The sequence below is a fragment of the Carassius auratus genome, chromosome 19 (genome assembly GCF_003368295.1).
Source record: "Carassius auratus strain Wakin chromosome 19, ASM336829v1, whole genome shotgun sequence".
Lineage (NCBI taxonomy): Eukaryota > Metazoa > Chordata > Actinopteri > Cypriniformes > Cyprinidae > Carassius > Carassius auratus.
The window spans coordinates 7314709-7339087 of record NC_039261.1 but is presented as its reverse complement, the minus strand read 5'-3'; the positions used below and the strand labels follow the sequence as shown (position 1 = coordinate 7339087).

The window sequence follows — 24379 nt, the reverse complement described above, 5'->3', positions numbered from 1 at the left end:
AGAGGATTTTTACTGTTTGTGTGTGTCTTTCTAAACTAGTTATAGTTTGACTGACAAATTTGCTGAAAAGAAAAATCCCAAGAGTGCAGCTATATTTGACTAAACCTCCTTCTGAGGATATACTCAAATGAAATGCAGTCTAAGTAAGGATTTTTTTTTTAACTTTGATGCTAAAGACCCCCCCCCCCAAAAAAAAGATGATCATAATAAAGACACTTTCCCCCCCAAAAAAAATTAAACCATTGGCTTTCATATTGTTACAGTACAAATACTGCAGTTACACTATTCAGCAAAATAATACACAGAAATATATTGAAAATTTGTACAGACAGAAAAGTAAGATTTTTATTTAATTTTTTTATGTTGTAGGAAGAAGTCTTGTGCTAAATTAGCAATATTGTGAAATAATATTATACTTTAAAATAACTATTTTCTATTGGAATATATTTAAAAATGTAATTATTCCTAATATAACAAAGCTGAACTGTCAGCAGTCATTACTCCAGTCTTTAGTGTCACTTAATCCTTCAGAAATCCTTAGAAGATTCGGATTCGGAGCAAAAGAAGCTTTTTTATTTTATTTTTATCACACACACAAACACACACACACACACACACACACACATATATGTCTATATAGTCAGACTCTGTCCATGTTTTGTGTGTGTTTTTCTCCCATGTGCTCCCTCCATGTTCATATTTGGTTTTACAGTTCCTGTCTTTGCTCAGTCTCAGTTTTGTAATCGTTTGTCCAAGGTTTTTTTCCAAGTTCATTTTGTCATTGATTCCGGGTGTGTCTCGTCTTCCCCTGATTAAATTGTGTATTTAAAGTGTTTCCTGTTCTGAGTTTCCTTTGTCTCCTATTGTTCGTCAATCTCCAGCTCTGTGTGTGTTCCATGTTCCTTGAGGTTACGGAGAATAAAGATTGTATTTGTGGTAATTCTGCCGCGTGCTCCTAGTTCCTCGCTAAAACACAGTAGTGCAGCATGCCACACACACACACACACAACCCCAAACTTTTTGAATGGTTTTGTTGCTTATATCAATACAATAAAATAATCACAATTAATCTGCATGATTCCATCCAGGATTAAACCCCCATTCACACCGAGAACTATAACTACAAGACAACGATATTAGCATCCAAACCAGTGAATGATATATTCTGTTTATTCTAAGCACATGCTCGTCTGCCTTTTTAAATGATTGAGCTCGTTACAGTAGGATGGATTCTGATTGGCTTTCAATTTTTTTTTTAGCATTAATCAGCTAGAGAAAAATCACTTTGAAAGTGATTCCAACGATAGCATTTCTTTGTGTCTTTATCATTATAGTTGTGCTGTGGACTCTGCTATTCTTTAATATTAAGAACGATTTTTAGAACTACATCTTTATTGTTATCTTTATAGTTATCGTCCTGGGTGTGAACAGGGCTTTAGAAAGCAGAATCAAACAATGATATTAAATTAAAAAATATATATTTAATGAATACCTTCATCTAACACTTTAACATGCCTAAATAAGTCAAGTACCCCCTTGTGGCCCACTGAGGGGCCATGTGGCCCCCAGTTGAAAACCCCAGCTTTAAAATCAGTTTAATAATAATGTTTTTATATTCTAATGCTATATACAGTAAAGTAAATTTTAAGTAACATATATAAATAATTAATATTGAAATATTGACAATTGATTATTAACAGTGATTGTGATTTATTAATCAGCATATAATTATATATTACCAAAATTGAAATTAAAATCGACAGCCATAACCCTCTGTAAAAGAAAAGACGGAAAGAGAGCATCTACTATCAAAATAAACCATGTCACTGGTCTCTGTGTGGAGTGGTGGTGACGGATGTGCCTTTCATCTACACATGGATACAAACTCCAACAAATGCAACCATTTTGGGGAAGTGGCTGGGATCTTCATTACAAAGGCTATAAATGCATCCCTCTACGTACACCTACTCTGCCCCTCTCAAGGTCATTCCCTCAGCTGGCCCATCAATCAAAGCAATGCCTCTGCCACAGCCACTACAATCCCACTGCCGTGCATGCCCACCACTAAAGTGGATGCTGGCAAGTCTTCTGCTGTGAATGGTGACCCGGAGACATCCGAGCCTGAGTGCTGCAACCAGAGATTTGAATTTTAATATATGAAAGACATAGAAACAAATCGGCCTTATATAGAACAAGGCTTGCAGACTCACCTTGTTCAGACATGGTTGTGGTAAGTGTGCACACTAGCAGCTTTCTGCATGGCAGCTACTCTGCTTTAATTAGTCCTGTCTGACCTGCATCTGCATGCATCAGTAGCCTGGCAATCTACTTAGCATTCCAGCACGCTGCACTGAAAATGTCTCAAGTCAACTAAATGAAAATATGAGCCAGAACCCAAACGTATAGATGCATCATATAATGATGGAGGTGAGACAGCAGCATGTATTACAAGAAGACCCTGCAGAATAACTGTAAAGGTATCAGAGCCAGGAACAGTAAAAGCTGACAGAGAGAAATAATGATTACCAGTGGTTCTCAACATTTTTGACTCGAGGGCCCCTGTTGTCCAACACAATATTTGAAGCCCCACATTCCACATTCAATGTCCCACATTGGGAAAATGTTTTATTTTATTGTACACCTTGACTGGCTGATTGATTAACTGATTTTTAGTAGCTTTATTTAGAGTAAGATTTAATTGTAATATACTAATGGTTATTTAGTAATTTCAATACTTTTAGCCTGATTAAGAACTGCCGTCCTATTCATTTTATGAATAAATAAATGCATCAAAACCAACCATGTGTAAAAAAAAAAAACACACACAAAAAACATGTCATTAAGAGGATTTTGCTGTTGAGTGCAAAAACATTTTAAAAAAAAATGCTTAAGCATTGAAGCTCCCACCATCCAATGAGTACAAATTAATTTACTTTTGTTCAAAATCAAAATGTGATGTTTTTTTTATTAAAAAAATGAATAAAAAAATTAAACATGATCTTACATTCAGTGAATGTGCTTTAAAAAAAAAAAAACACTGCAGCCGAATTTTGGTGCTGGTATACCGCAGAGACCTAGTCTGCATGTGCACAAAATCCTTGAATGGATTCTGTCGAGGAACAATAACATGCTGCCACCACAATGCCTGACAAATCCTCTCTGTGGGTTTACAAAAACATATGGCATAACACCACACTAATGACAGACAGAGACACACATACACCTACTTACACACACCAACCCACATTGACTGAGTGGGATTCACATCACAGTCTTTCCGAGAGTTAGGACAGATGTTAACCTGACACAGACTCACAACTCATGCAGCCCTGTGGCGCAGCTCTGCATGGGGCCTCACAGCACCGCTCTCACTGTTCTAAACCGAACTAAATAAAGCAAACTTGCACACTCCCTGCCGCTCTGACAACCAGAGTCAGGTGCTCTTCAATTATTAACTGCAAATCACTGCTGTCATACTTTGATGACATCTTTAGGTAATTTGGATCAGATAGGAAATTCAGACTGGCCATTACGGCAAACAGCCAAGGAACCACAATGTGCAAAAAAATACAAAATAAATAAAACGGCTACTTTGCAGAGTTTTGAAAGCATCTTAGGTGTATGCTTGAGATCCATTTACTTCATTGACGTTCCATCTTTGTTGAACATAAAAGAAGATATTGTAGAATGCTTTTACACTTTGGACTACAATGGCTGCTGGAAATTACTCCAAACAACTATAACCAGTGGTTTAAGTGTTAGGGAGAAATCAACTCATTCATTTAATAAAACAAAGGGTAACACTTTAGAATAGGAACCACTTTCACTATTAACTAGTTGCTTATAAGCATGCCTATTATTAACATATTGGCTGTTAATTAGTACTTATAAAACACATATTCCGCATGACCATATTCTACATCCCTAATCCTACCCAATACATAAACTTAAAAACTACCTCACTAACTATTAATAAGCATAAAATCTGGAGTTAACTAAGGCGAAACTCTTGGATAATGACTTGTTAATAATGAGAATTAGCACTTAAGATAATGTGTGACCAAACAAAGATTTGGGCTTTTTGAGTTGGCAGGTTGCATTCTAAAAGTATGATTAAATTAATTATGGCAGAGCACCTCAGATAACCTCTTGCACTCATATTCTCCCAAGATGAAAAAGAAAAGAGGCATCATTGGTGCTCAAAGCATGCTATCTTTCGTGTTTTTATATCCTGCAGGAGCTGACAGCTCCTCAGCTTTGTAAATGTTATTGATGGTGTGGCAATGCTCCTTTTTTTTTTTTATGTGTCTGCACACCAAGAAGCCTGTTCTCTGCTACGTTCCCCAACAAGGTCATCCCTCCAATCCATTGCATCAACAGCGGGTGCCAAGCAGCCTGCAAATGGAACAGAACTCTTTGAAGTCACTTCCTCAAAGCGACGCCCACAACATCACATGTCAGCTTAAATGTATAATAAAGCTTTTTCTTTCTTTCTTTCTTTTACTACCACCACTACACCACCATTAAATGGGATAATTCACACACGAAATTTTTCGGTTAAACTAACCCTGTAATTAACACAAACCTATCATATTGCTTTGGAAACTAGGAATACAATAGTACGAGCCACTGTTTTGGATCCTTTCTGCATTTTTAAAGGTCTTCTGCTCACAATCCTTCCTCACTGTTCCTTTTCTATGAACGCTAAAAGTTATATGGGTTGGGAACAACATGTTAATAAATAAATAAAAACAGAAATACAAATCTTTTCGGGTTGAACTATTCCTTTAAGAGAGCCAAGCCAAATCCAGCACAAGCATACGCACACAGCTCAAACTCCCTTGCAGTGATTAAAATGTCAGAGCAGAGGCAAAGCCAAGCTGCTGCAGGAATATTAAAACTACACTGTCTTCCATTTTTAAGACCTGAGCTAAGGGGATGGAGAGAGACTATGAACACTTGGCGCAAACGCTTTGATGCATCTGTACTGAAATAATCTCATGTGAATGTGACACATTCATTTTAGAAAACTCCAGCCGAGGCCCTGCAGAACTCTCGGAGTATAATCCACAGCTTAGTCTGGAGAGTGTCGCTGAACGCGGGAATAGCAGCGGTGGATGCAAAATGACTCGTGTACATTGAGCACTGCAGTTTCTCCTCCCTGCTGCAGAGAGAATAGGGTGAGAGTAGTCAAGATTCAAGAGGTAAATTGTGTGGGAAGTTATAGTATATCCTGCCAGATCTTGCTAGGATGGTAATGAGACGGGATAAAGTATAAGAAAAAATTTATAACTTGTCCAGCTGTCAAGCATTTTCTACAGCACAAATGTAAGCTGACTGGAGCATTAATATTAAATATTAAATATAATATAAATATTATATACCATACACAGGGGTGTTACATATATACATAGTGTATAGTACTATAGTTGCATCAGTACAATCATTGTGGTAATAATATAGCATAAATAATAAAAATTAAGATCAACTTTAATCTTTATCTCAGAATTATGACTACTGTTAAAAAGTGTAACACTTAAGGGTTATTTAATTTATGTATTTATTTATTAATGAGGCAGAATTGGTATTCCATAACTTCTCTTATTTTGTATAATGTTTTTTTTTTTTAAGTTTGCATAATGTCTAGAAGTCATATATAGAATATAGCACTATAACACACACACACACACACACACACACACAAACAAACATGTGCTCGTAATAATAACAATGCAAAATATAAAATACACAAAATATATTTTTGTTAGTATAATATACAAAAATAATATAAAGTACAATATATTATACTGTAATGAAAATCAAGCTATACAACTTTAATCTTTATTTCAGAATTATGACTACTATGTCAAAATACATGACACGGTTTATCTATTTATTTCTTTTGCAGAAATTGTATTCCATAACATCTCTTATTTTCTATAATGTGTTTTTACAAAGTTGTGCATAATGTCTAGAAGTCTTTCTTGAGTCACATTAAATATTGGCAACAATCATATGGCTGATTAATTGAATCTTCATTTAACTTCCCTCTCATTCAACCAAAACAACTCTAAGATGAATAGTATCACAATAACCAAGTGACTCAGACTTAGTCTTTACATAATTAATCTCAGTTAGGAAACATTTGAAGGCCACTCTATTCATTTAAGTCTAATTAGACTATAAAAGAGGCAACTCTAGTGTCCACCAAAGCCTCTGCTCTTCAGCAAGATTGTTTATTGATGGATTGACCATAGCAACAGCAGGCACATGACGAGGGGCTGAAAGGCTCGATAAGAGCAGAGTGCAGCAGAAGGAGAGCTGAGAAAGCAGTGCACCATGGGAAATTCCAGCCCTAAAGGGCCGTGACCAGTTGGCACTAAACTTCAATGGGCTCAGCTGCTTTTATCAGCAGGTGTGCTCTGAGGTGTTGGCTCGGCCCACTCCAACAGATGGAGAATGATGGATGCAATGTGTGAAGAGAAGGGTGACATCCTCCCCTACCCACAAGCCCCAGCGAGGAGGCTCGTGCAGAGTTAAGACAGAAGAACAAGCCTGGGTTAGAAGTAGGTCACGGAAGTACTCCAAGGCTAGCAAGGAGTAGTCCTCATGCAAATAAAGGTAAGCAGCCAATCAAAGTGCACATTTTAAAATACAGTCAACTTTTAAGTGACAGACATCAATCTTGTTTGGCTGGTTTTTGTCACGTTTTTTTCCCAAAAGTATCTCGTCACAAAGCGTGTCAGTTTTTTGTAGGTCAAATTATTTTCTTAACCACCCAGCAATCTGCACAATGCAGCTTTTCAGATTGGCGAAGTCAGACAAGTAAAGATTTTCAATTGAACTGTGCATCTCATTTTGCGCCCTGAGGGCAAATGATCTTTACTGGATGGCAGCAATTAGCATGCATATGTTTAATTAATTCTGTAAGAAGCTTTTGTGTCGGCACAACACCTCAAATCTGAAGCTCTGAGATGGGCTTTGTCTGAAATCTCAAGGACTGTGCAAGAATGTCAAGCCACATGCTGGTTAAACCTGTAAGACTTATAGTCAAAAAGGATTTGAACTTGTCAAAAAGTGGCAGTTGTACAGTCTGTCACACATGGATCTACTGAAAGACACATTTTCTGATACTCATATCAAGAGACAGCAATGTTTGAAGCAATCTAAGATAATGAATATGCTGGTGGCACGTTTGAGATGTAAACATGATGGTAACAATTATCTGTATATAGTCTATGCAATTATTATGTCTGTCCTGTAAACCTACAGTTCTTAATTACATTATGTTTCTTCTTCAGGCCCAATTCATGTCAAGCACTTAGATGTAGATGACTTCAGCATCTGTTACAGTGCTAATTGCCTGTGTGAAAAAAAGAAAAGTCCCTTGAGGTATTTTTTCAATATTTTCCAGCAATTAATGAGCTCATCTATAATTAAAAAATGTGAAAGATGAAATATACATGACACCAACATTCTCATTTAGTCTTAGTTTCAGCCTAGACGTCACACAATTGAGTTTTGAAATGACAAAGGTGCAGTCAATAAGACAAGAACTTGGCTATTAAGATGAGAACAAGGCATTTTAATGGACAAGCTTTGACGGCGTTCTTTAAAACAGGAAGCCAGCTAATGGATTAGAAGCCAAGAACTCTGGAGAAACCATCGATCTGAAAATAAAGGAGGCTGCTTTGACAGTTTTTCTTATTCTTTTCCTCTTCTTCTTCCCTCTGAAAGAGTGTTTAAGACATACCTCAGCAGACGCTCAGATGAGAGACTTGATTATTGACAGGACTGGTCTTTACCCACGCTCGAAGATTAGATGCTCTTTATCACCTGCGGATTCAATTAAAAGTAAACAACTGATCCATTGTGCTGCGGAGCTGTACGAGACGGATGCTCCCAGTCCCACCTGCTGTCTGAGTTTGCCGGTCCCAGACATGGCAGATTTATATTTTTCATCAAGGATAGAGTAAATAACGTTTAGAGCTTAAGCGGTGCTGTTGGGGTTCATCTCAAGATCGTTTCATCCATCTTAATCGACCAATCAAGTTCTGGCTGGTTAGAATGGGCCCCGTTGGCCCCTGCTGGTAGATGTCGTAACTACACCATCAAATATTCTAGTATCTTTGGTTGAATAATCAAACCTTCCAAAAATATTATGGCATCTATAGTTTCATGCATTATGTGAAACATATTAAAGCTATTTGGCTTTCATGTTCTTACACAGGTGGCAACTTTTGGTCTCTCTTAAAACCTACATGGTAGTGATTAAAACTTCAGTTCATTGACTGGCCACTAGAGGCTCCAAAAGGGAGACAATCCCATAGACTCTCCATGTTATAATGTCAAAAATAAATAAATAAATAAAACGTTTACAGCCTGGTACAAAAAGTGTTTTTGGTCTAAATAGCTGATTTTGTCATTCATGACAACTGTGAGTGAGTGACTCATTTGTTAAATTATATTAAGCCTTTAAGTTCTGCTTAATTAAGGGCGTGGCCACTTGAGTGACAGGTGGATTGCCGCTGCTGACACTGCTGTCGAGCTAGGTGGGCATGGCTTCAGCAACCAGCTTCTGCTTCTTTGCCCATTTTTGATTATCCGGGAGTGACGTGTGGTGATCCGCTACCAAGATCGTGACGACCAAAAATGCTTTTCGTAAATCTAAGGGTGACGTCACGGACACTACGTCCACGTTTTTAATAAATTATATCATATATAGTATATTAGTGTTTAAAAGAAGTTTCTTACCGAATGCTCATCAAGGATACATTTATTACATGAAAAACCATAAACTACAGTTTTCTATTAATATATCCTTAAATATCATGCATTTCCATATGGCAAAGTTTAATTTTCATCAGTCATTACTCCAGTCTTTAATGTTGCATGATCCTTCAGAAATCAAATCAATCCAGTATAACATTTCTTATTATCATCATCAATGTTGTAGACAGTTGTACTGCATAATATTTTTGTGGTAACCGTGATTCTTTAATAGAAAGAATGAAGAATGAAGACTAAAAAAAAAATAGACAAAATTTTCTTAAAATATTAATCTTTACATTAGTACCAACATATTGGTACTGTTACTTTTGATCAATTTAAAGATTTTTTTTGCTGAATAAAAGTATTATTTAAATAAAAAAGGTACAGTAAATGGTATTAGTATTGTAAATAAAATAAATGTATAAATACATTGCACAACATCCCATCCAAAACTAAAATGAAACACAATCTGTATCATGATCGAAATATTACATGCAAATATGCAGCCGCCTAGCAACAGTGAGATCTGATATCAACAATCAACCTATTTATTCACAACTCTAAGCTTTAATAATGTCATCATATCTCTAGAAATACCCATAACCATCGTCAGTCATCATCCGAGTGCTACCACATGCCCAGATAGTCCGCTCCTCTAAACACTTTAGCTGCAGATGGTGGGTTACACTCTGGGTTATTGAACATCTTCTGATTAATTCACTCTTAATTATGATAAAGTATGAGAGACAGTCTGTTGTCACTCAAAATAATGTGACAGGAGACCGAAGAGGTCAGCAGAAGCACTCATAATAAAGCAGCAGCTCCCCCATTACCGCTGGGAAATGATCTTCACAAATAAGCCTGAAGTTAGAAGCCAGTATAAATGAATACAATTAATTTCAACCTGAAAAAATGCTTGGAGGAGGCATGCATGTTAGGCTAGCAGTGGATAGTCATTAGCGAGGTTATTAAATATTCCAGACAAACAGGAAGCATCAAATTGAAAAGGAAACACAATCTGGAGGAAAAAAGCAATGACTTCCTGGGACCTTTGGCAATGGGGTAGATCTTCTTGATTAAGTTAATGTGCTCACAAACATCTGTAAATTAATTACATGTTGTGCAGCAAAAAGAAAAGTCTAATATCATCCTATATTGAATATTAAGTTTAGAAGGGTGGTGAAGAGTCACTTGTCTGTGTCCTGTTTCACTACCATGATATACTACATAATGTCAGCACTATGCAATAATCTCATGAACACAGTCATGAAAACAGAGACTTATGTAAAATTAATCAAGTCAGCATTTTCTGGATTCCTGGGTCAGAAGTCTGTTCACTCATTTCTATGGGCAGTTTTTGGGATGTATAACATTCTGATCAGACCCACTTAATTGGGAGGGAGCAAAATTAAATATGGTGAGCCAAAAACAAACAAACAACACACAATTCTTCCACATACATATATGTTATGGATAGATAATTAAATTAATGAATGGTTTGTCTATTACTTAGATTTCTAAACGAGAGTAAAGGGACTGAGATTCATCCCACTGAATCAAAACTTTTGAATCAGTTCAACAAAATGATTAATTGAGTTTGGATCACTGATTCGTTTCAATGACATTTCTGTCAAAATTAGTACAAAATTAGCAGACTTCAAGTAGCATGAAACAAATGTACTGCAAAAACATTTTAGTATATTTATTTTTCACTAGGGTTATTGGTGATGGTTTCAAAGATTCACTCAACAGATTTGTTCAAAAACAAAAAGGCAGCTCTAATAAATAAATTCAATTAATTAAAATAAAATGTTGCCTTCAGACCTGGTATAAATTCTTCATGGTATAGATCCATCAAGGTGTTGGAAACATTCCTCAGAGATTTTGGTCCACATTGACATGATAGCATCACGCAGTTGCTGCAGATTTGTTGGCTGCACATCCATGATGCGAATCTCCCATTCCACCACATCCCAAAGCTGCTTTATTACATTGAGATCAGGTGACTGTGGAGGCCATTTGAGTAAAGTGAACTCATGGTCATGTTCAAGAAACTAGTCTGGGATGATTTGAGCTTTGTGACATGGTGCATTATCCTGCTGGAAGTAGCCTTTAGAAGATGGGTTCACTGTAGTTATAAAGGGATGGACATGTTAAGCAACAATACTCAGTTAGGCTTTGATATTTAAACAACGCTCAATAGGTACTAAGGGGCCCAAAGTGTGCCAAGAACCATTGAGACAAGGCAGGATGGATCCATGCTTTCATATTCTTTACGCCAAATTCTGACCCTACCATCTAAATGTCGCAGCAGAAATCGAGACTGATTAGACCAATCAACGTTTTTCCAATCGTCTATTGTCCAATGATGGTGAGCCTGTGTGAGTTGTAGCCTCCATTTCCTGTTCTTAGCTGACATGAGTGGCAGTCGGTGTGGTCTTCTGCTGCTGTAGCCCATCTGCTTCAGGGTTCGAAGTGTTGTGCATTCAGAGATTCTGCATATCTTGACTGTAACAAAGAGTTACTGTATTTGAGTTACTGTTGCATTTCTATTATCTATAACCAGTTTGCCCACTCTCTTCTGACCTCTGACATCAACAAGGCATTTCTGTCCACACAATTGCCGCTCACTGGATATTTTCTCTTTTTCGGACCATTCTCTGTAAACCCTAGAGATGGTTGTGCATGAAAATCCCAGTAGATCAGCAGTTTTGAAATACTCAGACCAGCCTGTCTGGCACCAACAACCATTCCACGTTCAAAGTCACTTTAATCCCCTTTCTTCCCAATTCTGATGCTTGGTTTGAATGTCTTCACCACAACTAGATGATTAAATGCATTGAGTTGTTGTCATGTGATTGGCTGATTAGCAATTTGTGTTACCAAGCAACTGAACAGGTGTACCTAATAAAGTGGCTGGTGAGTGTATATTTCACTGTTTATTAAAAGATGTCACTTCACCTTTCTTTCTTTGGAAGCAACAGTTGCAATAAAAAAAACCTGGAAACAGAATCTAACAGCCTTACTGGCGAAGAGTTTTTTCAAAAACATTCCATAAAAATGCTTCCATGAATGAAGAAACATAAACCTTAGAGCCACAGGGAATGCAAAACACTTGCTCATATATCCCTTTTAGATGAGAATACATTTTTAATAAAGCTAGCGTGCACCATTAAAAATAAAGCACACTTTAATATTCATTCTAAATATACTGAAGGAAATCCTCTACGTTCAGAAGGTCTCCGAGGTCCTTTAGATGTACAAGAGGTTCTCCTTTAGGAGCGAAGCAGTGAAGTACAGTGATTTGGATGAGCTCAAGAGAACTTCTCGAGGTTGCCAGACTCTGCACGAATGTTGTACGATATATTGTACCTGCACTAGCCCTCATGAGAACAATAGCTCCAGGCATGTGTTTACAAGACCAGGAGTAGAACTGCTGACTTCCTCTCAGAGAAGCTAGTTTCCCTGGCGACAGAGTAGTGTCTTTGAAATCAACATGTTCTCCACCCACACCCCCCTTAGATAACTGTCTATTTGTCATGGTCTGAAAAGAATGATTCCAAAATCCTTCAGGAAACATTTGTAAGTTATTTTAGCTGTTTGTGCATGTTTTTGTCCTTCCGTCATCTGTTTTTAAATGTATTCAACATTTCCCATCTGAACGCAAGAGGTAGAAGGAGATACCTGGAGAGTATCACGCAATCGGTGGTGGTCCATGGTGCAACAAGACAAGAATATCTGGATCCATGTGTTGTGTGCAGCAGAATAAAAGAGTGAATGGAAACTAATCCCAAAGCACACTTTCACGAATCAACAGGAACTGCTCATTAAATACCAGGGTAGCTAAAATAATGATGCAACATGTAAAAACATTCCGATCTTAGTGCTGGAGTAGAATAACAACAACATTGTACATGTAATCCCAAAAAGGAACAAGAAATAAATAATTTAAATGACCAATGAGATGACATAGGACATTTTACTTAAGAAAGAAAGAAACTTTTTTTTTTTTTTTTTTTTTTTTTTTTTAGAGTTTTAGAACTCCAAACTTCATCCTCCTCAAGAAGAAGAAAAATAAAAAAAATAGACGAACACTGCAACAAGTAATGCTAACATATTAATAATATTGCAGTAATATTAAAGTCCTCAGAAATAATTGTCACTGCAGTCAATAACTGAAATGCAAGATTGGCAGTAGTCACATATGTATTAAAACGAGTCAGATTAGCATCAGAGTCATGAACAAATGACTAGCACTGGCCGCATGATTGCTTATTTAAAATACTTCAAATTCATTAAAGGGGGGTGAAATGTTATTTCATGCATACTGAGTTTTTTACACTGTTAAAGAGTTGGATTCCCATGCTAAACATGGACAAAGTTTCAAAAATTAAGTTGTAAGTTTGAAGGAGTATTTTTGTTCCAAAAATACTCCTTCCGGTTTGTCACATGTTTCGGAAAGTTTTCTTCGAGTATGGCTCTGTGTGACATTAGATGGAGCGGAATTTCCTTATATGGGTCCTGAGGGCACTTCTGCCGGAAGAGCGCGCGCTCCCGTATAGCAGAGCACTGAGAGGCTGAGCACAGACATTCACTGATCAGAGCGAGAGCGTCGCGAAAAGTCACAAAAGAAGTGTGTTTTTGGTTGCCAGGGCAAGACAACCCTGCACAGATTACCAAAAAAAAAACAGCATTAAGGGACCAGTGGATGGAGTTTATTTTTACAGAGCATCAACGGAGTTGTGTAAGTGTTTTTGTTTGTTCCCTGCATTTCGAAGATGCTTGTTTTACAAACAAGGCCCAGTTTGACGCTGGATTTGCACATCGTTTATTTCTTAAGGATGATGCAATCCCAATGAAAAAGGGTCATGATCGTGTGTTGGAACCGCAGGCGGTGAGTAAATATGTTTCAAATATCTCTGTGTTGTTAACTTAGCTATCGGCGCGTAAGCACATCAAGTAAACAACATGCGATGTTGTCATCAAACTGCACTTTCCACATGTACAGCTTAAAAAAAAAAAAAGACGACATAAAGTGGAACTTAGTCATTTTCCAAAACCGCTAAGCAAATATATACAGTTTCAGTACATACCACATAGAGACGTCGTTGCTGATGCTGCTCTTGTTAAATTTCAGCCTCTGGATCTGATTCTGGATCATAAATATACGCTGAATCTGACTGTTAGCCATGGTTTGTTTTGGTTGGTTTTGTCCTCACGGTAATGTCACAGCTTTACGTCCCACACAACAACCCACACGTCACGCCTCCAGCCGGTCATGTTTTTCCGGGAAAAATCGGTACAGACTATCTTTCTCTTATGAATATAATAAAACTAAAGACTTTTTGGAGTTATGAAGGATGCAGTACTACTCTATAGGTACTCAAGATTAACAGGATATTGAGTGAAAACGAGCATTTCACCCCCCCTTTAACATTACACTGTAAAAAATGCTGGGTTGTTTCAAGCCAACTTTGGGTCAAATATGGACTAACCCAGCTTTTGGGTTAAAGTTTTATATCACATTTGTAAAAGTTGGGTTAGTCCATATTTGACCCAAAGTTATACTGAAACAACCCATCATTTTGTAGAACAATTCATATGTGCATCCAGATGTTGTGAATTAGGAAATTTTTTTCCAGAGAATAAATATTGTGTGTATAAATACAAAATGGTATATGCAATTGTTAATAAATGAGACCAATTATTTCCTATTTCACATGCACATTTACTAGCATCAGTATTAAAAGCACAGCAGGAAAAAGTAAGTAAGCAAAGTAAGTAAACAAACAATAAAACATTGCCAGATTAATTGTAATTCGGTATAATTATTGTTGGCCCCTCAAAAGAAAGAAAAACCAACAACACAAGTGGACCCCAGAGTACATTATTATAAGAAAGAGCCTTTAAAAATAATCTCAGTTAATTGTTTGGAAGACTGCCTACCATTTAGCATGCTTTTGCCAATTTTAACTCTGAGACAGATGAGGAAATGGGGACAGAGAGGTCGAGTGGGACCGTACACAACACAAGTGAAAATCAAGTTTTTAACGGAACCCAGTGCTACTGCTGGTAATATAAAATTACATAAATGTTTGATGAAAAACAGCTGGCATACATTCCTACATTAACCATCTAGTGAAGTAAAAGGAGCCAAACATTTGTAATCACCACAGAGTGAATATAGCACAACCACATCCTCTATAGAAACATTCCTATTGATATCTCGTCTACTGCCAATACCATGTTATTGACATACATCTAAACCTCCCCAACCTCAGCATCCATCCGCCCATGTTGAATCATTAAGAACATTACCAGTCATACAAGGAACTCTGCTCTGCATGAAAGTTTATTCAACCGAGCATTTCTGGGACAGACTGCTTGATGAGGCTATGCATTCCCAACTGCTGTCCACATTATGAAACATTTGATTACGTAAACACACAGGACACACGCACTTCACATCTCAAGCTGAATTTCACTTGATTTTGAATTTGTGCAAAAATGCAAACAACACATTATTGTAAGTTATGAGCGCTTCTGTTGTTTGCAATGCAACCAGACAGGCTGGTGTAACAATGACCATGTGGTGTGTAATGTTTAACCAATAAGACGATAAGTGGTTGAGGCTATCCAGTGCAGGTGTGTACAGTTAGGGTTAGGTCCATATATATTTGGACACTGACACAATTTTCATAATTTTGGCTCTGTATGCCAACAGAATTCATTCAAGATGAAACAGAAGTGCAGACTTTAGGTGTTGAACAAAAATACAACATAAAATGCTTAGGAATTACAACCATGTTTATACACAGTTCCCCCATTTTCAGGGGCTCAAATGTAATTGGACAAAGAAATATAATCATGAATCAAAATTTCATTTTAATATTTTGTTGAGAATCCTTTGCAGGTAATGACTGCCTTAAGTCTGGAACTCATAGACTTCACCAGAGGCTGGGTTTCCTCCTTTGTGATGCTTTGCCAGGCCTTTACTGCAGCTGATTTTAGTTGCTGTTTGCTTGTGGGTCTGTCTGTCTTTAGTTTTGTCTTTAACGAGTGGAATACATGCTCAGTTTTCCTGTACATTTTTGTTACATTTTTTATTTTTATTTTAATGTTTTGTGTAACAAAGTGCTCTCTGTGTTCAGGTTTGAATGTAGTAATAATAAAAATAAAAAAAAATTATTAAAAATAATAATTAAAAAAAAAGAACAATTTTTTTTTTACTATTTTCAATGGGAAAAATTATCATAATTATTGCATAAATATTAATTAGTACCATGAAAATACAAAAGAAAAAATATCATTGAACAAAAATACATTAGATTGATTTTACTGAAGAGAAAAATGTCAGGTGTCTGGTCACTTTTTGACTGTGAAGACCATGACTGTGACTCTCAAATGAGGAGCGCACAATGGTTAAAAAAATATGCCAAAGACCTTATTTGCTTTAAAAGAAAATGAGGATTACTTTCCCTAAGTGAAGATTACATCCTCAGTTAGCTCTGAAACATGACATGAAGGTCACTCACTCTACTCGGGTCTTTTATAAGGATATTTTAAATGAAGGCAGAAAATAAACTGCTTAATAAAACCACGGTTAAAAGCCTCCATAACAATCATGAGTGCATTTCACCATGACTTTGAGAGAATCAAGCTTTTTAGAGTTTTAGAGTTGCATTTAATAATATTTTAAAGTACTGTACATCTGTCTTGATACATATAAAATAAATACACCATTATAATGCTAACAAAGTGCATTTCTTATGCTATAAACGACTCCATAAATTGATGTTTCTCAAAAAATCAATACAGTCAAATACTTTCATAAATTTCGATTTAGATGTGTTTTAGTGGGGGAAATATTTATTTGATCCCCTGCTGATTTTGTAAGTTTGCCCACTTACAAATAAATGAAGGTAAAATAAATTAATCTGTTGGAGCCAGAATTCCTGCTGGTTGGTAGGGAATGAAATACTTCACTCAGTGAAATGCAAATCAATTTCTAACCTTTTTTTTTTTGGTCATCTCTATCTGTTAAAATAAACCTAATATAAAAATTACAGACCCTTAAATTCTTTGTAAGTTAATCGGCAAGGGATCAAATAAATATGTCTATTTCTACATGAAATAGAAAATTACCTGAAAAAAGTTTTAAATCCCTTTTTAATTAAGTGAAATTTTACTTACTGTGAGCCAACAATCACTTTTACTTAAGCTGTGTATGAGATTATTAAAGCCCACAGCTTTCTGGCAAAAGAAGTTTGACGCTGCAGTAGTGAGACACTTTTTCCCTGCACAGTTTGATCCAAAAAACATGAATCAAAAGGAAGGGGAGGCAAACAGGCCAAGACACTGAAACAACACAGTAAATGATGCTTCAGGCTGACGCAGCCTACTTCAAGTGACTCAGATCAGACAATGAAAGACACGCAGAGCGGCTCTGCTACACACAAACAAGACCACACTCATCCATCTCCCTCCTACCACCTCACTCCCAAAGCTAATATGTGTAGTGAATGTATTTCCTCCCATTCATCCAGCCGCCAAATGCTCTGATAAGGAAAGAAGTTCAAAACCCAACTCTGCTGTACATAAATATGTTCACAGAGCAAAGTATGTTCACTTGTTTATTTAGCATAATACATAAATCCTTAGCCTGTACATCTTCTTAAATGAGACTAGGGGGCTCTAAAGCACAGCCAAGCAACTGGAAAAAACCCAAGACTAATGCACTAAAGAGATAGAAGTCATGTATCCTTCACTATCCATTAGTTAACATGCAAAATAAATTAAATAAAAGGTGATATAATGCTCTGTGCTTTCTAATTTTTTTTTTTTTTTTTTTTTTGCCAAAGCTTCCAGACAGTAATTTGATGAAATTTAATGTGGAGTGATGAGGTCTGTAGTCAGAGACCACCTCTTCAATGAGGTTTAATAAATACAATTATAATTGGCAAAGATTGCAGGGTAGCCTTTAACTCACCAAGCCGAGTGGCTCTTAAATAATGCCGCAGATTTCATCTGATATGCACAATATAAATGACAAAATAAGTGTAACAAGACATAGCACAACACAGAATGGACTGGAATATTTACCTTCATAATAGATTTTAAAGCCGTGCGCGCTCACAGCGAAGTCACTGGTGAGTCTCAAGGAGAATACGGACCCAGTGCTTGTGACGGGAGGCGGGATTTGGAAACCCGTTAACCTAAAGAGAGGAAAGATAAGCACAAGTTAGAAAAGAGAGATCTTATACACATATCATCTCATAACATGTTTAAAAGTTTTCAGCACTCACTAGCACTGCATGGTGTTTGTTTTGTGATTTTTGTGATATTAAAACAAATCTGATGATTTCTTGAGATGTAATAAATGAATGTTCTTTTTTCAGCAAGGATACATAAAACTATTCAAAAGTAAGAGTAGAGACATTAATAACGTTACAAACTATTTACATTTAAAACAAATGTGGCTCTTCTGAACTTTCTATATCAAAGCATCCTGGGGGGAAAAAATCCACAAAACATGTAAAGCACAACTTTTTTCAACCTTGGTAATAAGAAATATTTCTTGAGAATTCTTGAGATAGATTACTGTTTTTATTGCATTTTTGATGCAACAAATGGAGCCTTGGATTCCAAAAAGAAAAGAAAAATAAATAAATCTTGAAAAAGCTTTACTAACTCCAAACTTTTATATTTGTAGTGTTTTTTTGTTTTGTTTTGCAACACGGAGAAACAAAGGTTGGACTCAAACCTATAATAATTTATTCACTAAAATAATGTTGTTTTTTTTATTTGGTGCAAGGCATCACACAGTGAAATTAATAATAATAAAGAAAAAGAAAAAAACTTAGTGCTTATGACAACATAGCTAAAATATAGAAAACATAGTGTGAAACTAATTTGATATGGCAATGTTTAGTTAAATCTGAACCTGTCTTCTCAGAACTACACATTATTTCTTGATGTGAAAGCACTGGGTTTCTTCCCCGCTTTATTTAAGCTCCAGAATAATCCCCAATGCTCATGTGTGCATGCAAAGAAGTCATTTCGTCAAACCACTCCTTGGGGGCATCCAGACATCACCAACATTAAAAGCCACCAGCTGTCAGTGTTGTGGACTTGTTTTCCATTGTTTTACCCCCGTTTTCCTTATTCAGCCTTTCTTGTTCCTTTCCTCATCGTGTTAATTTGTTTCCAGTTGTGTTTGATTAATTAGTTCATTTGCTCCCAGGTGTGTCCCATTGGTGTCTGTATATTTATAATGTGTTCTGCCCCTTGTTTCCTGTCCGCTGTTAAACGTCATTCCTGAGTTCCAGTGATTGTATTCCTTTGTTTGTGGAATTAAATTCTCATTAAAGTATTCTCCAGCATCTTCTCGTTTCTCCCTCATGAAGCGGGACACCAGCATGCTACAGAACATATTTAGAGGCATCGACGAAACACACACTCTGCATAAGGAAATCCAGTGTTAGCAGAGCTGCTCGCTATCTCCATTTAGAAAATCGATTAGGTCAGCAACATGTTAGGATGCGGAGAGGTTTTTAAAAGTATGCGTGGGTTTTTGCTCAAAAAGGTGTGCGTCGGCTAGTGTGCGTCACATGGACAGAATTTCTTTTGTTTATGCTAATGAACTCACAGTGAGACTGAAATATTTATAAATGGCTATGAATAATATCCTTAGGACACTGCAGTTTTATTTGAATAATATTAACCTTTAAACTTGTCCTAAACTTCAAAGACGGTTAGAGAATAGATTAAAAGACTTATGTTCCTGAATCTAATGTAAATTCATACATGGCCCAGTTCCTTCTTAAAAAAATATATATCTTTTTTTTTTCCTTCAAATGTTTAGCCAACCATATTAAAAAGGTGAAATAACAAAACATAGTAAAAGGCTTGGGATAAAGCATCTTCCTTTTACGAGAAGGGAAATATTGAGGCTCTTGATTTAACATGTTTGACACAGCCAATCAGAATATTTGAAGTGTAAAATACTGCTTTTTAAATTCAGATTTAAATAGAATAAATCTCTTTTATTAATTGATGCTCTACACACAATGTTTATGCAATGAAAAGTAACTTGGAAAAAAAAAAAAACTTTTATACGAAACACTACAGTGCATCTCTGCCAAATTTCATCTTGGGAAGTGAGGAATTAAATACTAAGCAAATCACCATCTTGTGCTGTCTTGGCAAAGTTTTGCTTATTAAAGCCAATACTCTACTATTGTCTGAATTACTGCATATATTACCAGATACCTTTTCATTATTCTTGCTGGATAAGGGAAATGATTTGGATCTGTGATGCTGGATGGCACAGAATCTCCAAGTACTGCCTTAACATTTGTGTATGGATACATTCTTGCTTTTTTTGGACTTCACAGAATATTTGTCTTTCTTCAGTTGACACTACAAATCAGTTTGTTTGTACTCAGAGGTGGGTAGTAACGAGTTACATTTACTTCGTTACATTTACTTGAGTACATTTTTTGGGTAACTAATACTTAGTTTAGGAGTATATTTAAAGATTGGGATGAGGGAAAAAATCTGTACTACTTCGTTATTGTGTGCGACACTCCTCTCGTTACTTTATCTTAATGCAATACAAGTTATAAATGCTTCAGTTTCTACTTTTTTCTTGGCAATGAGCAATGCCCATTCGCGAATGATTCATTCTTTTGAGTCAAATCTGTTGAAAGGCTTGATCAAACCAGTTGGCAAACCAGTGAACTGGTTTGTAAATCAGTTTGAATGACTCGTTCAGTTCCCTGCGCTGAGCCGTCGGAGCAGGTATCGCTCAAAGTTGTAACAGAAAGTTTAAGAACATCAAGAGCAATGAAGATGTGGCTTTGGATCTGCACTCAATTAAAAGCAAATCTGCAAAGGCTACTGTTTGCTAGCAATGAAGATCTTTATTAGATCAACACTGCGTGTGCTGTCTACGATTTAACAGGTATAGATAGGCTACTTTTGACTACAGTACAAGATACCACTATGACATTACTAGTTTGTTGTGCGTGTAACTTATACATTAATAAATTATTTTACATGAAATAAGCTGTCACATAGTATGGAATGAATACTCTCCAAAACTGTGTTAGCGCTGTTCCAGGAGGAATGCTTTTGCCTAGACACTATTATATATTGATATTTCCACGATATTTATGATTGCAGGAATCTACATTTCAATAATAATTTAATTCTGTGATGCAAATCAAAAATTTCATCAGCTGTTACTCAGAAATCAGAAATCATTCTAATATACTGATTTATTACCAGTGATGGAAAAGTTTTGCTGCTTAATATTTTTTGGAACCTGTGACATTTTGTTAAGGATTCTTTGATGTATAGAAAGCTAAAAAGAACACCATTAGTAGTAAATCAACATATTGGAATTATTTCTGAATGATTATGTGACACTGAAGACTGGAGTAAAGGCTGAAAAAAATATATATATACACATACACACACAAACATACATTACATAAATATTATCTATATATCTAAATAAAAATAGACTATAGATATAGAGTATATGATTCTTGTACGTTGCTCAGACTATTATTCTTAGTTTTACTTGAGTAAATATTTCTATAAGTACTTTTACTTTTACTTGAGTACAGTTTTTGGGTACCCTAGCCACCTCTGTTTGTACTCAATATAACAGTACAATGTTATAGATCTTCTGTTACAGTCTCGGGGGTGAGTTAAAGCATGCATACAAACTGCTACTTGTATATCAGACTGCGGGACCGGGTTTTAAAGGTTGCTGGAGATCAGTGGCGCTTGAGTTCTTTAAAAGGAACAGCAGCTCCGTTCAGAGTCCATCCATCCCCAAGGGCTTCGCTAACTGCTTTTTTCGACTACTGCGTGAGTTGGAACAAATCTATCTCCTCATTCTGCCCACAGCCAAAACAGTCGGGAGCCTCCACTCTCTGCTGCTCGTTAGATGATCATCGGGGCTTAAATCGCTTGGACATTCTGCTTTTGGCCCGAGAACATGCAGCAAACTCCTTTGTCTTCAAGCTCCCAGCCACCAATCAGCTCACGCTGCACACTTTAAAAGGCACCATACTGACAGGGTCAAAAACCAGCCTGTCATACGAGTTAGGATTAAAAGGATGGTTTAACCGAAAACTGTCCAGAAAATGAAAGACTCTTGTGTAAGCAATAGTGTTCCAGCATCAAACCTTTGACCTGAAGTGTTTCATAAAATGTTCAAAGGCAATACAGGGATGGTAAAGACTTCGGTGCTGTTTGGATGGGATTTCAACATTTACAGCACATCTGAGTTAACAGGGGACTTCAGCAGTGATTTCATGTACTGGTTCAGGCAAGATTGGAAACTCGGTAGTTTTTAGACGATTGTCTGAATATGGACAGAATTAAGATCAAAGCTTATGCTGCTACTGTATGGTATAAGCGTATGTCAAAAATTATTTCCAGAATGACTTTTGGATTAATTCCAACTTTTAAGGTCACAGATTTGGCTTCAGACAGGAATTATTATCATAAAACCCCAATGTTCCTAAAAAGAATACAGTATTTAATTCATCTGTAAAGGTTCGTAGGACAAAAACACCAATACTTTAACTTTTTTCAGAACATTTTTTGAAGTCTACACGTATTTGTCTTGGAAGAACATTCACTATCCTAAACTTCTCATGAACGTAATGCATTTCTCATTTTGATTGGAGAGGGCAGTCTATATTTCATTTTTCTTTCTTATGTCAAATGAGTGCTTCCAACATGGTAGAAAATTACCAAGATCCCTTTTTACCATTAAAAAAAAACAAAAACACTTTGATCCTCTGCTAGAAGAACATGAAACATTTCCACAAAGACACCATTACACCCCTGCCTCTAATGTTGCTTTATTCCTAATGTGCATTTCCCTCCTTTTAATCCGGTAATTACATTTTGCCAAATATGCTCATTCATACTCATACTCATTTATTTCTCTGATGAGATTTCTCTGTTTCTGTCTCTCTCTTCCTTCTCTTTCTGTCTGTCTGTCCCATTAAACAATTAAAGAGTGGTAAATCTTTCTTACACAACCCGGGGAGGAATACATAAAAACACTCAGCATTGCCACGGAGGTAGTGCAGTGGGGAATCACGAAAAAATGTGTCTTTACTGCTTAGGGTTTGATCTGCTCCAGTAGCATCTGTTTCAGGTTATTCATTATATAGAGTCAGAGTGGGAGCTTATGATCCAATAAAATCATGTTATTTTGTAAGTGAAAATTCATCTTTTCGTACTTTCCTTAATCGGTGTGCGTTATTCGATGTGATAGATTTGAGTCAATTGATTTTTTTCCGCATTAAAAGTCGTTGGGTGTTAAAGGATAATGTGATTCCACAGGGAAGGTGCAGTTCCTCCGCTTATTTGATCGTTTTCATCTTGCTGTGGTTACATACGTTTGCATCTGAGAGAGTAACATGTTAGGATGAGAGTAAAGACGGATGGGTTTAATAAAGATATTTAAACAGGGTTATGATGTCTTGTACGTTGCTCAGGGACTTCAACCACAAAACAAATGAACTTGATGAAGACGGAGATGTCAAGACAATTCATTTCTCTCACTAGAGAGCTAGACACAGGTCAAACAGCGAGGCCATTTATTGGTTTTGTGGATCTGCAGGGTGTTCGACCAATTTAAACTGGACACCTTTGATGTCAGATCTGAGATTTTGAAACGTGGGTAGAAAATACTTGATGTCATTTAGCATTACATTGATCTTTATCATTCTGAGACTTCTAAAAAGGTAATAATGATTACTATGATACATTACAAAAAATGTTTTCCGTGACATATGACGTCCATAACAGTACAGCCTCAATTATATTTAATTATCATCAACCTCAAAAAGTCAATAATCTGATAAAAGTCTATAGGATTTTGTCTAATGCAAAAAATTAAACAACCTATAATCAGTTGTTTTAAATGTTACAATGCAACTAATTTAACCTGCTTACTAAAGCATGAATGATTAAAAAGTTGGTACTGCAACCAAGTGTGACAGTCCAAAGAAACAAGCAAACTTTTAACTGGCCTATTTGGTGTTCTAGAAATAAAACAGCAATACACTTTCGATATTCACTGTGAAATTCTAAATATAATAGTAAACTATGCTTGCTTTTGATAAATCCTAAATACAGTGTAGTGGGCCAAAACTGGTACAACAACACAAATGGACACACATTTGTATGAATGTACATATACACCCACACACTACAAATGTTTTGGCAGCTTCCTTTACTATACTGATTGAGTGAGTCTATTTATATTACAAGGACATTACTTCCAAGAAAATAATTAATATTCTAGTTATGTGGCAAAAAGCGTCAAATATATGAAAGAATGGTATAGAAAACCACATACAGTATGCAGCAATGGGAATAAAAAAAGGCAACCTACTGTATAACAGTTTTTGATGACTGACCATACATTTACTTTAACCTTTTGACATTTTATACATCCCATCTTATGGTACATTACTATTTAATCTAAATATTGGTGAAGAGGGCTTAGAGTTCAGGAAAGCTTTCAGCCAAATGAAAACAAATGATATCATGGTTCCCCCTAAAAGAT

General features: G+C 36.3%; 1 protein-coding gene across 6 annotated transcripts in view; it reads right to left on the bottom strand.

Annotated features, from left to right (window-relative positions):
• The window catches only part of csmd3b (CUB and Sushi multiple domains 3b), a 373951-nt gene that overhangs the window by 259927 nt on the left and 89645 nt on the right, over nucleotides 1-24379 (bottom strand). For all 6 annotated transcript variants that reach the window (XM_026288598.1, XM_026288599.1, XM_026288600.1 and 3 more), the window contains exon 3: nucleotides 17875-17987. In XM_026288598.1, the coding sequence (XP_026144383.1) occupies nucleotides 17875-17987 (113 nt within the window). The remainder of the gene's footprint in view (nucleotides 1-17874; nucleotides 17988-24379) is intronic.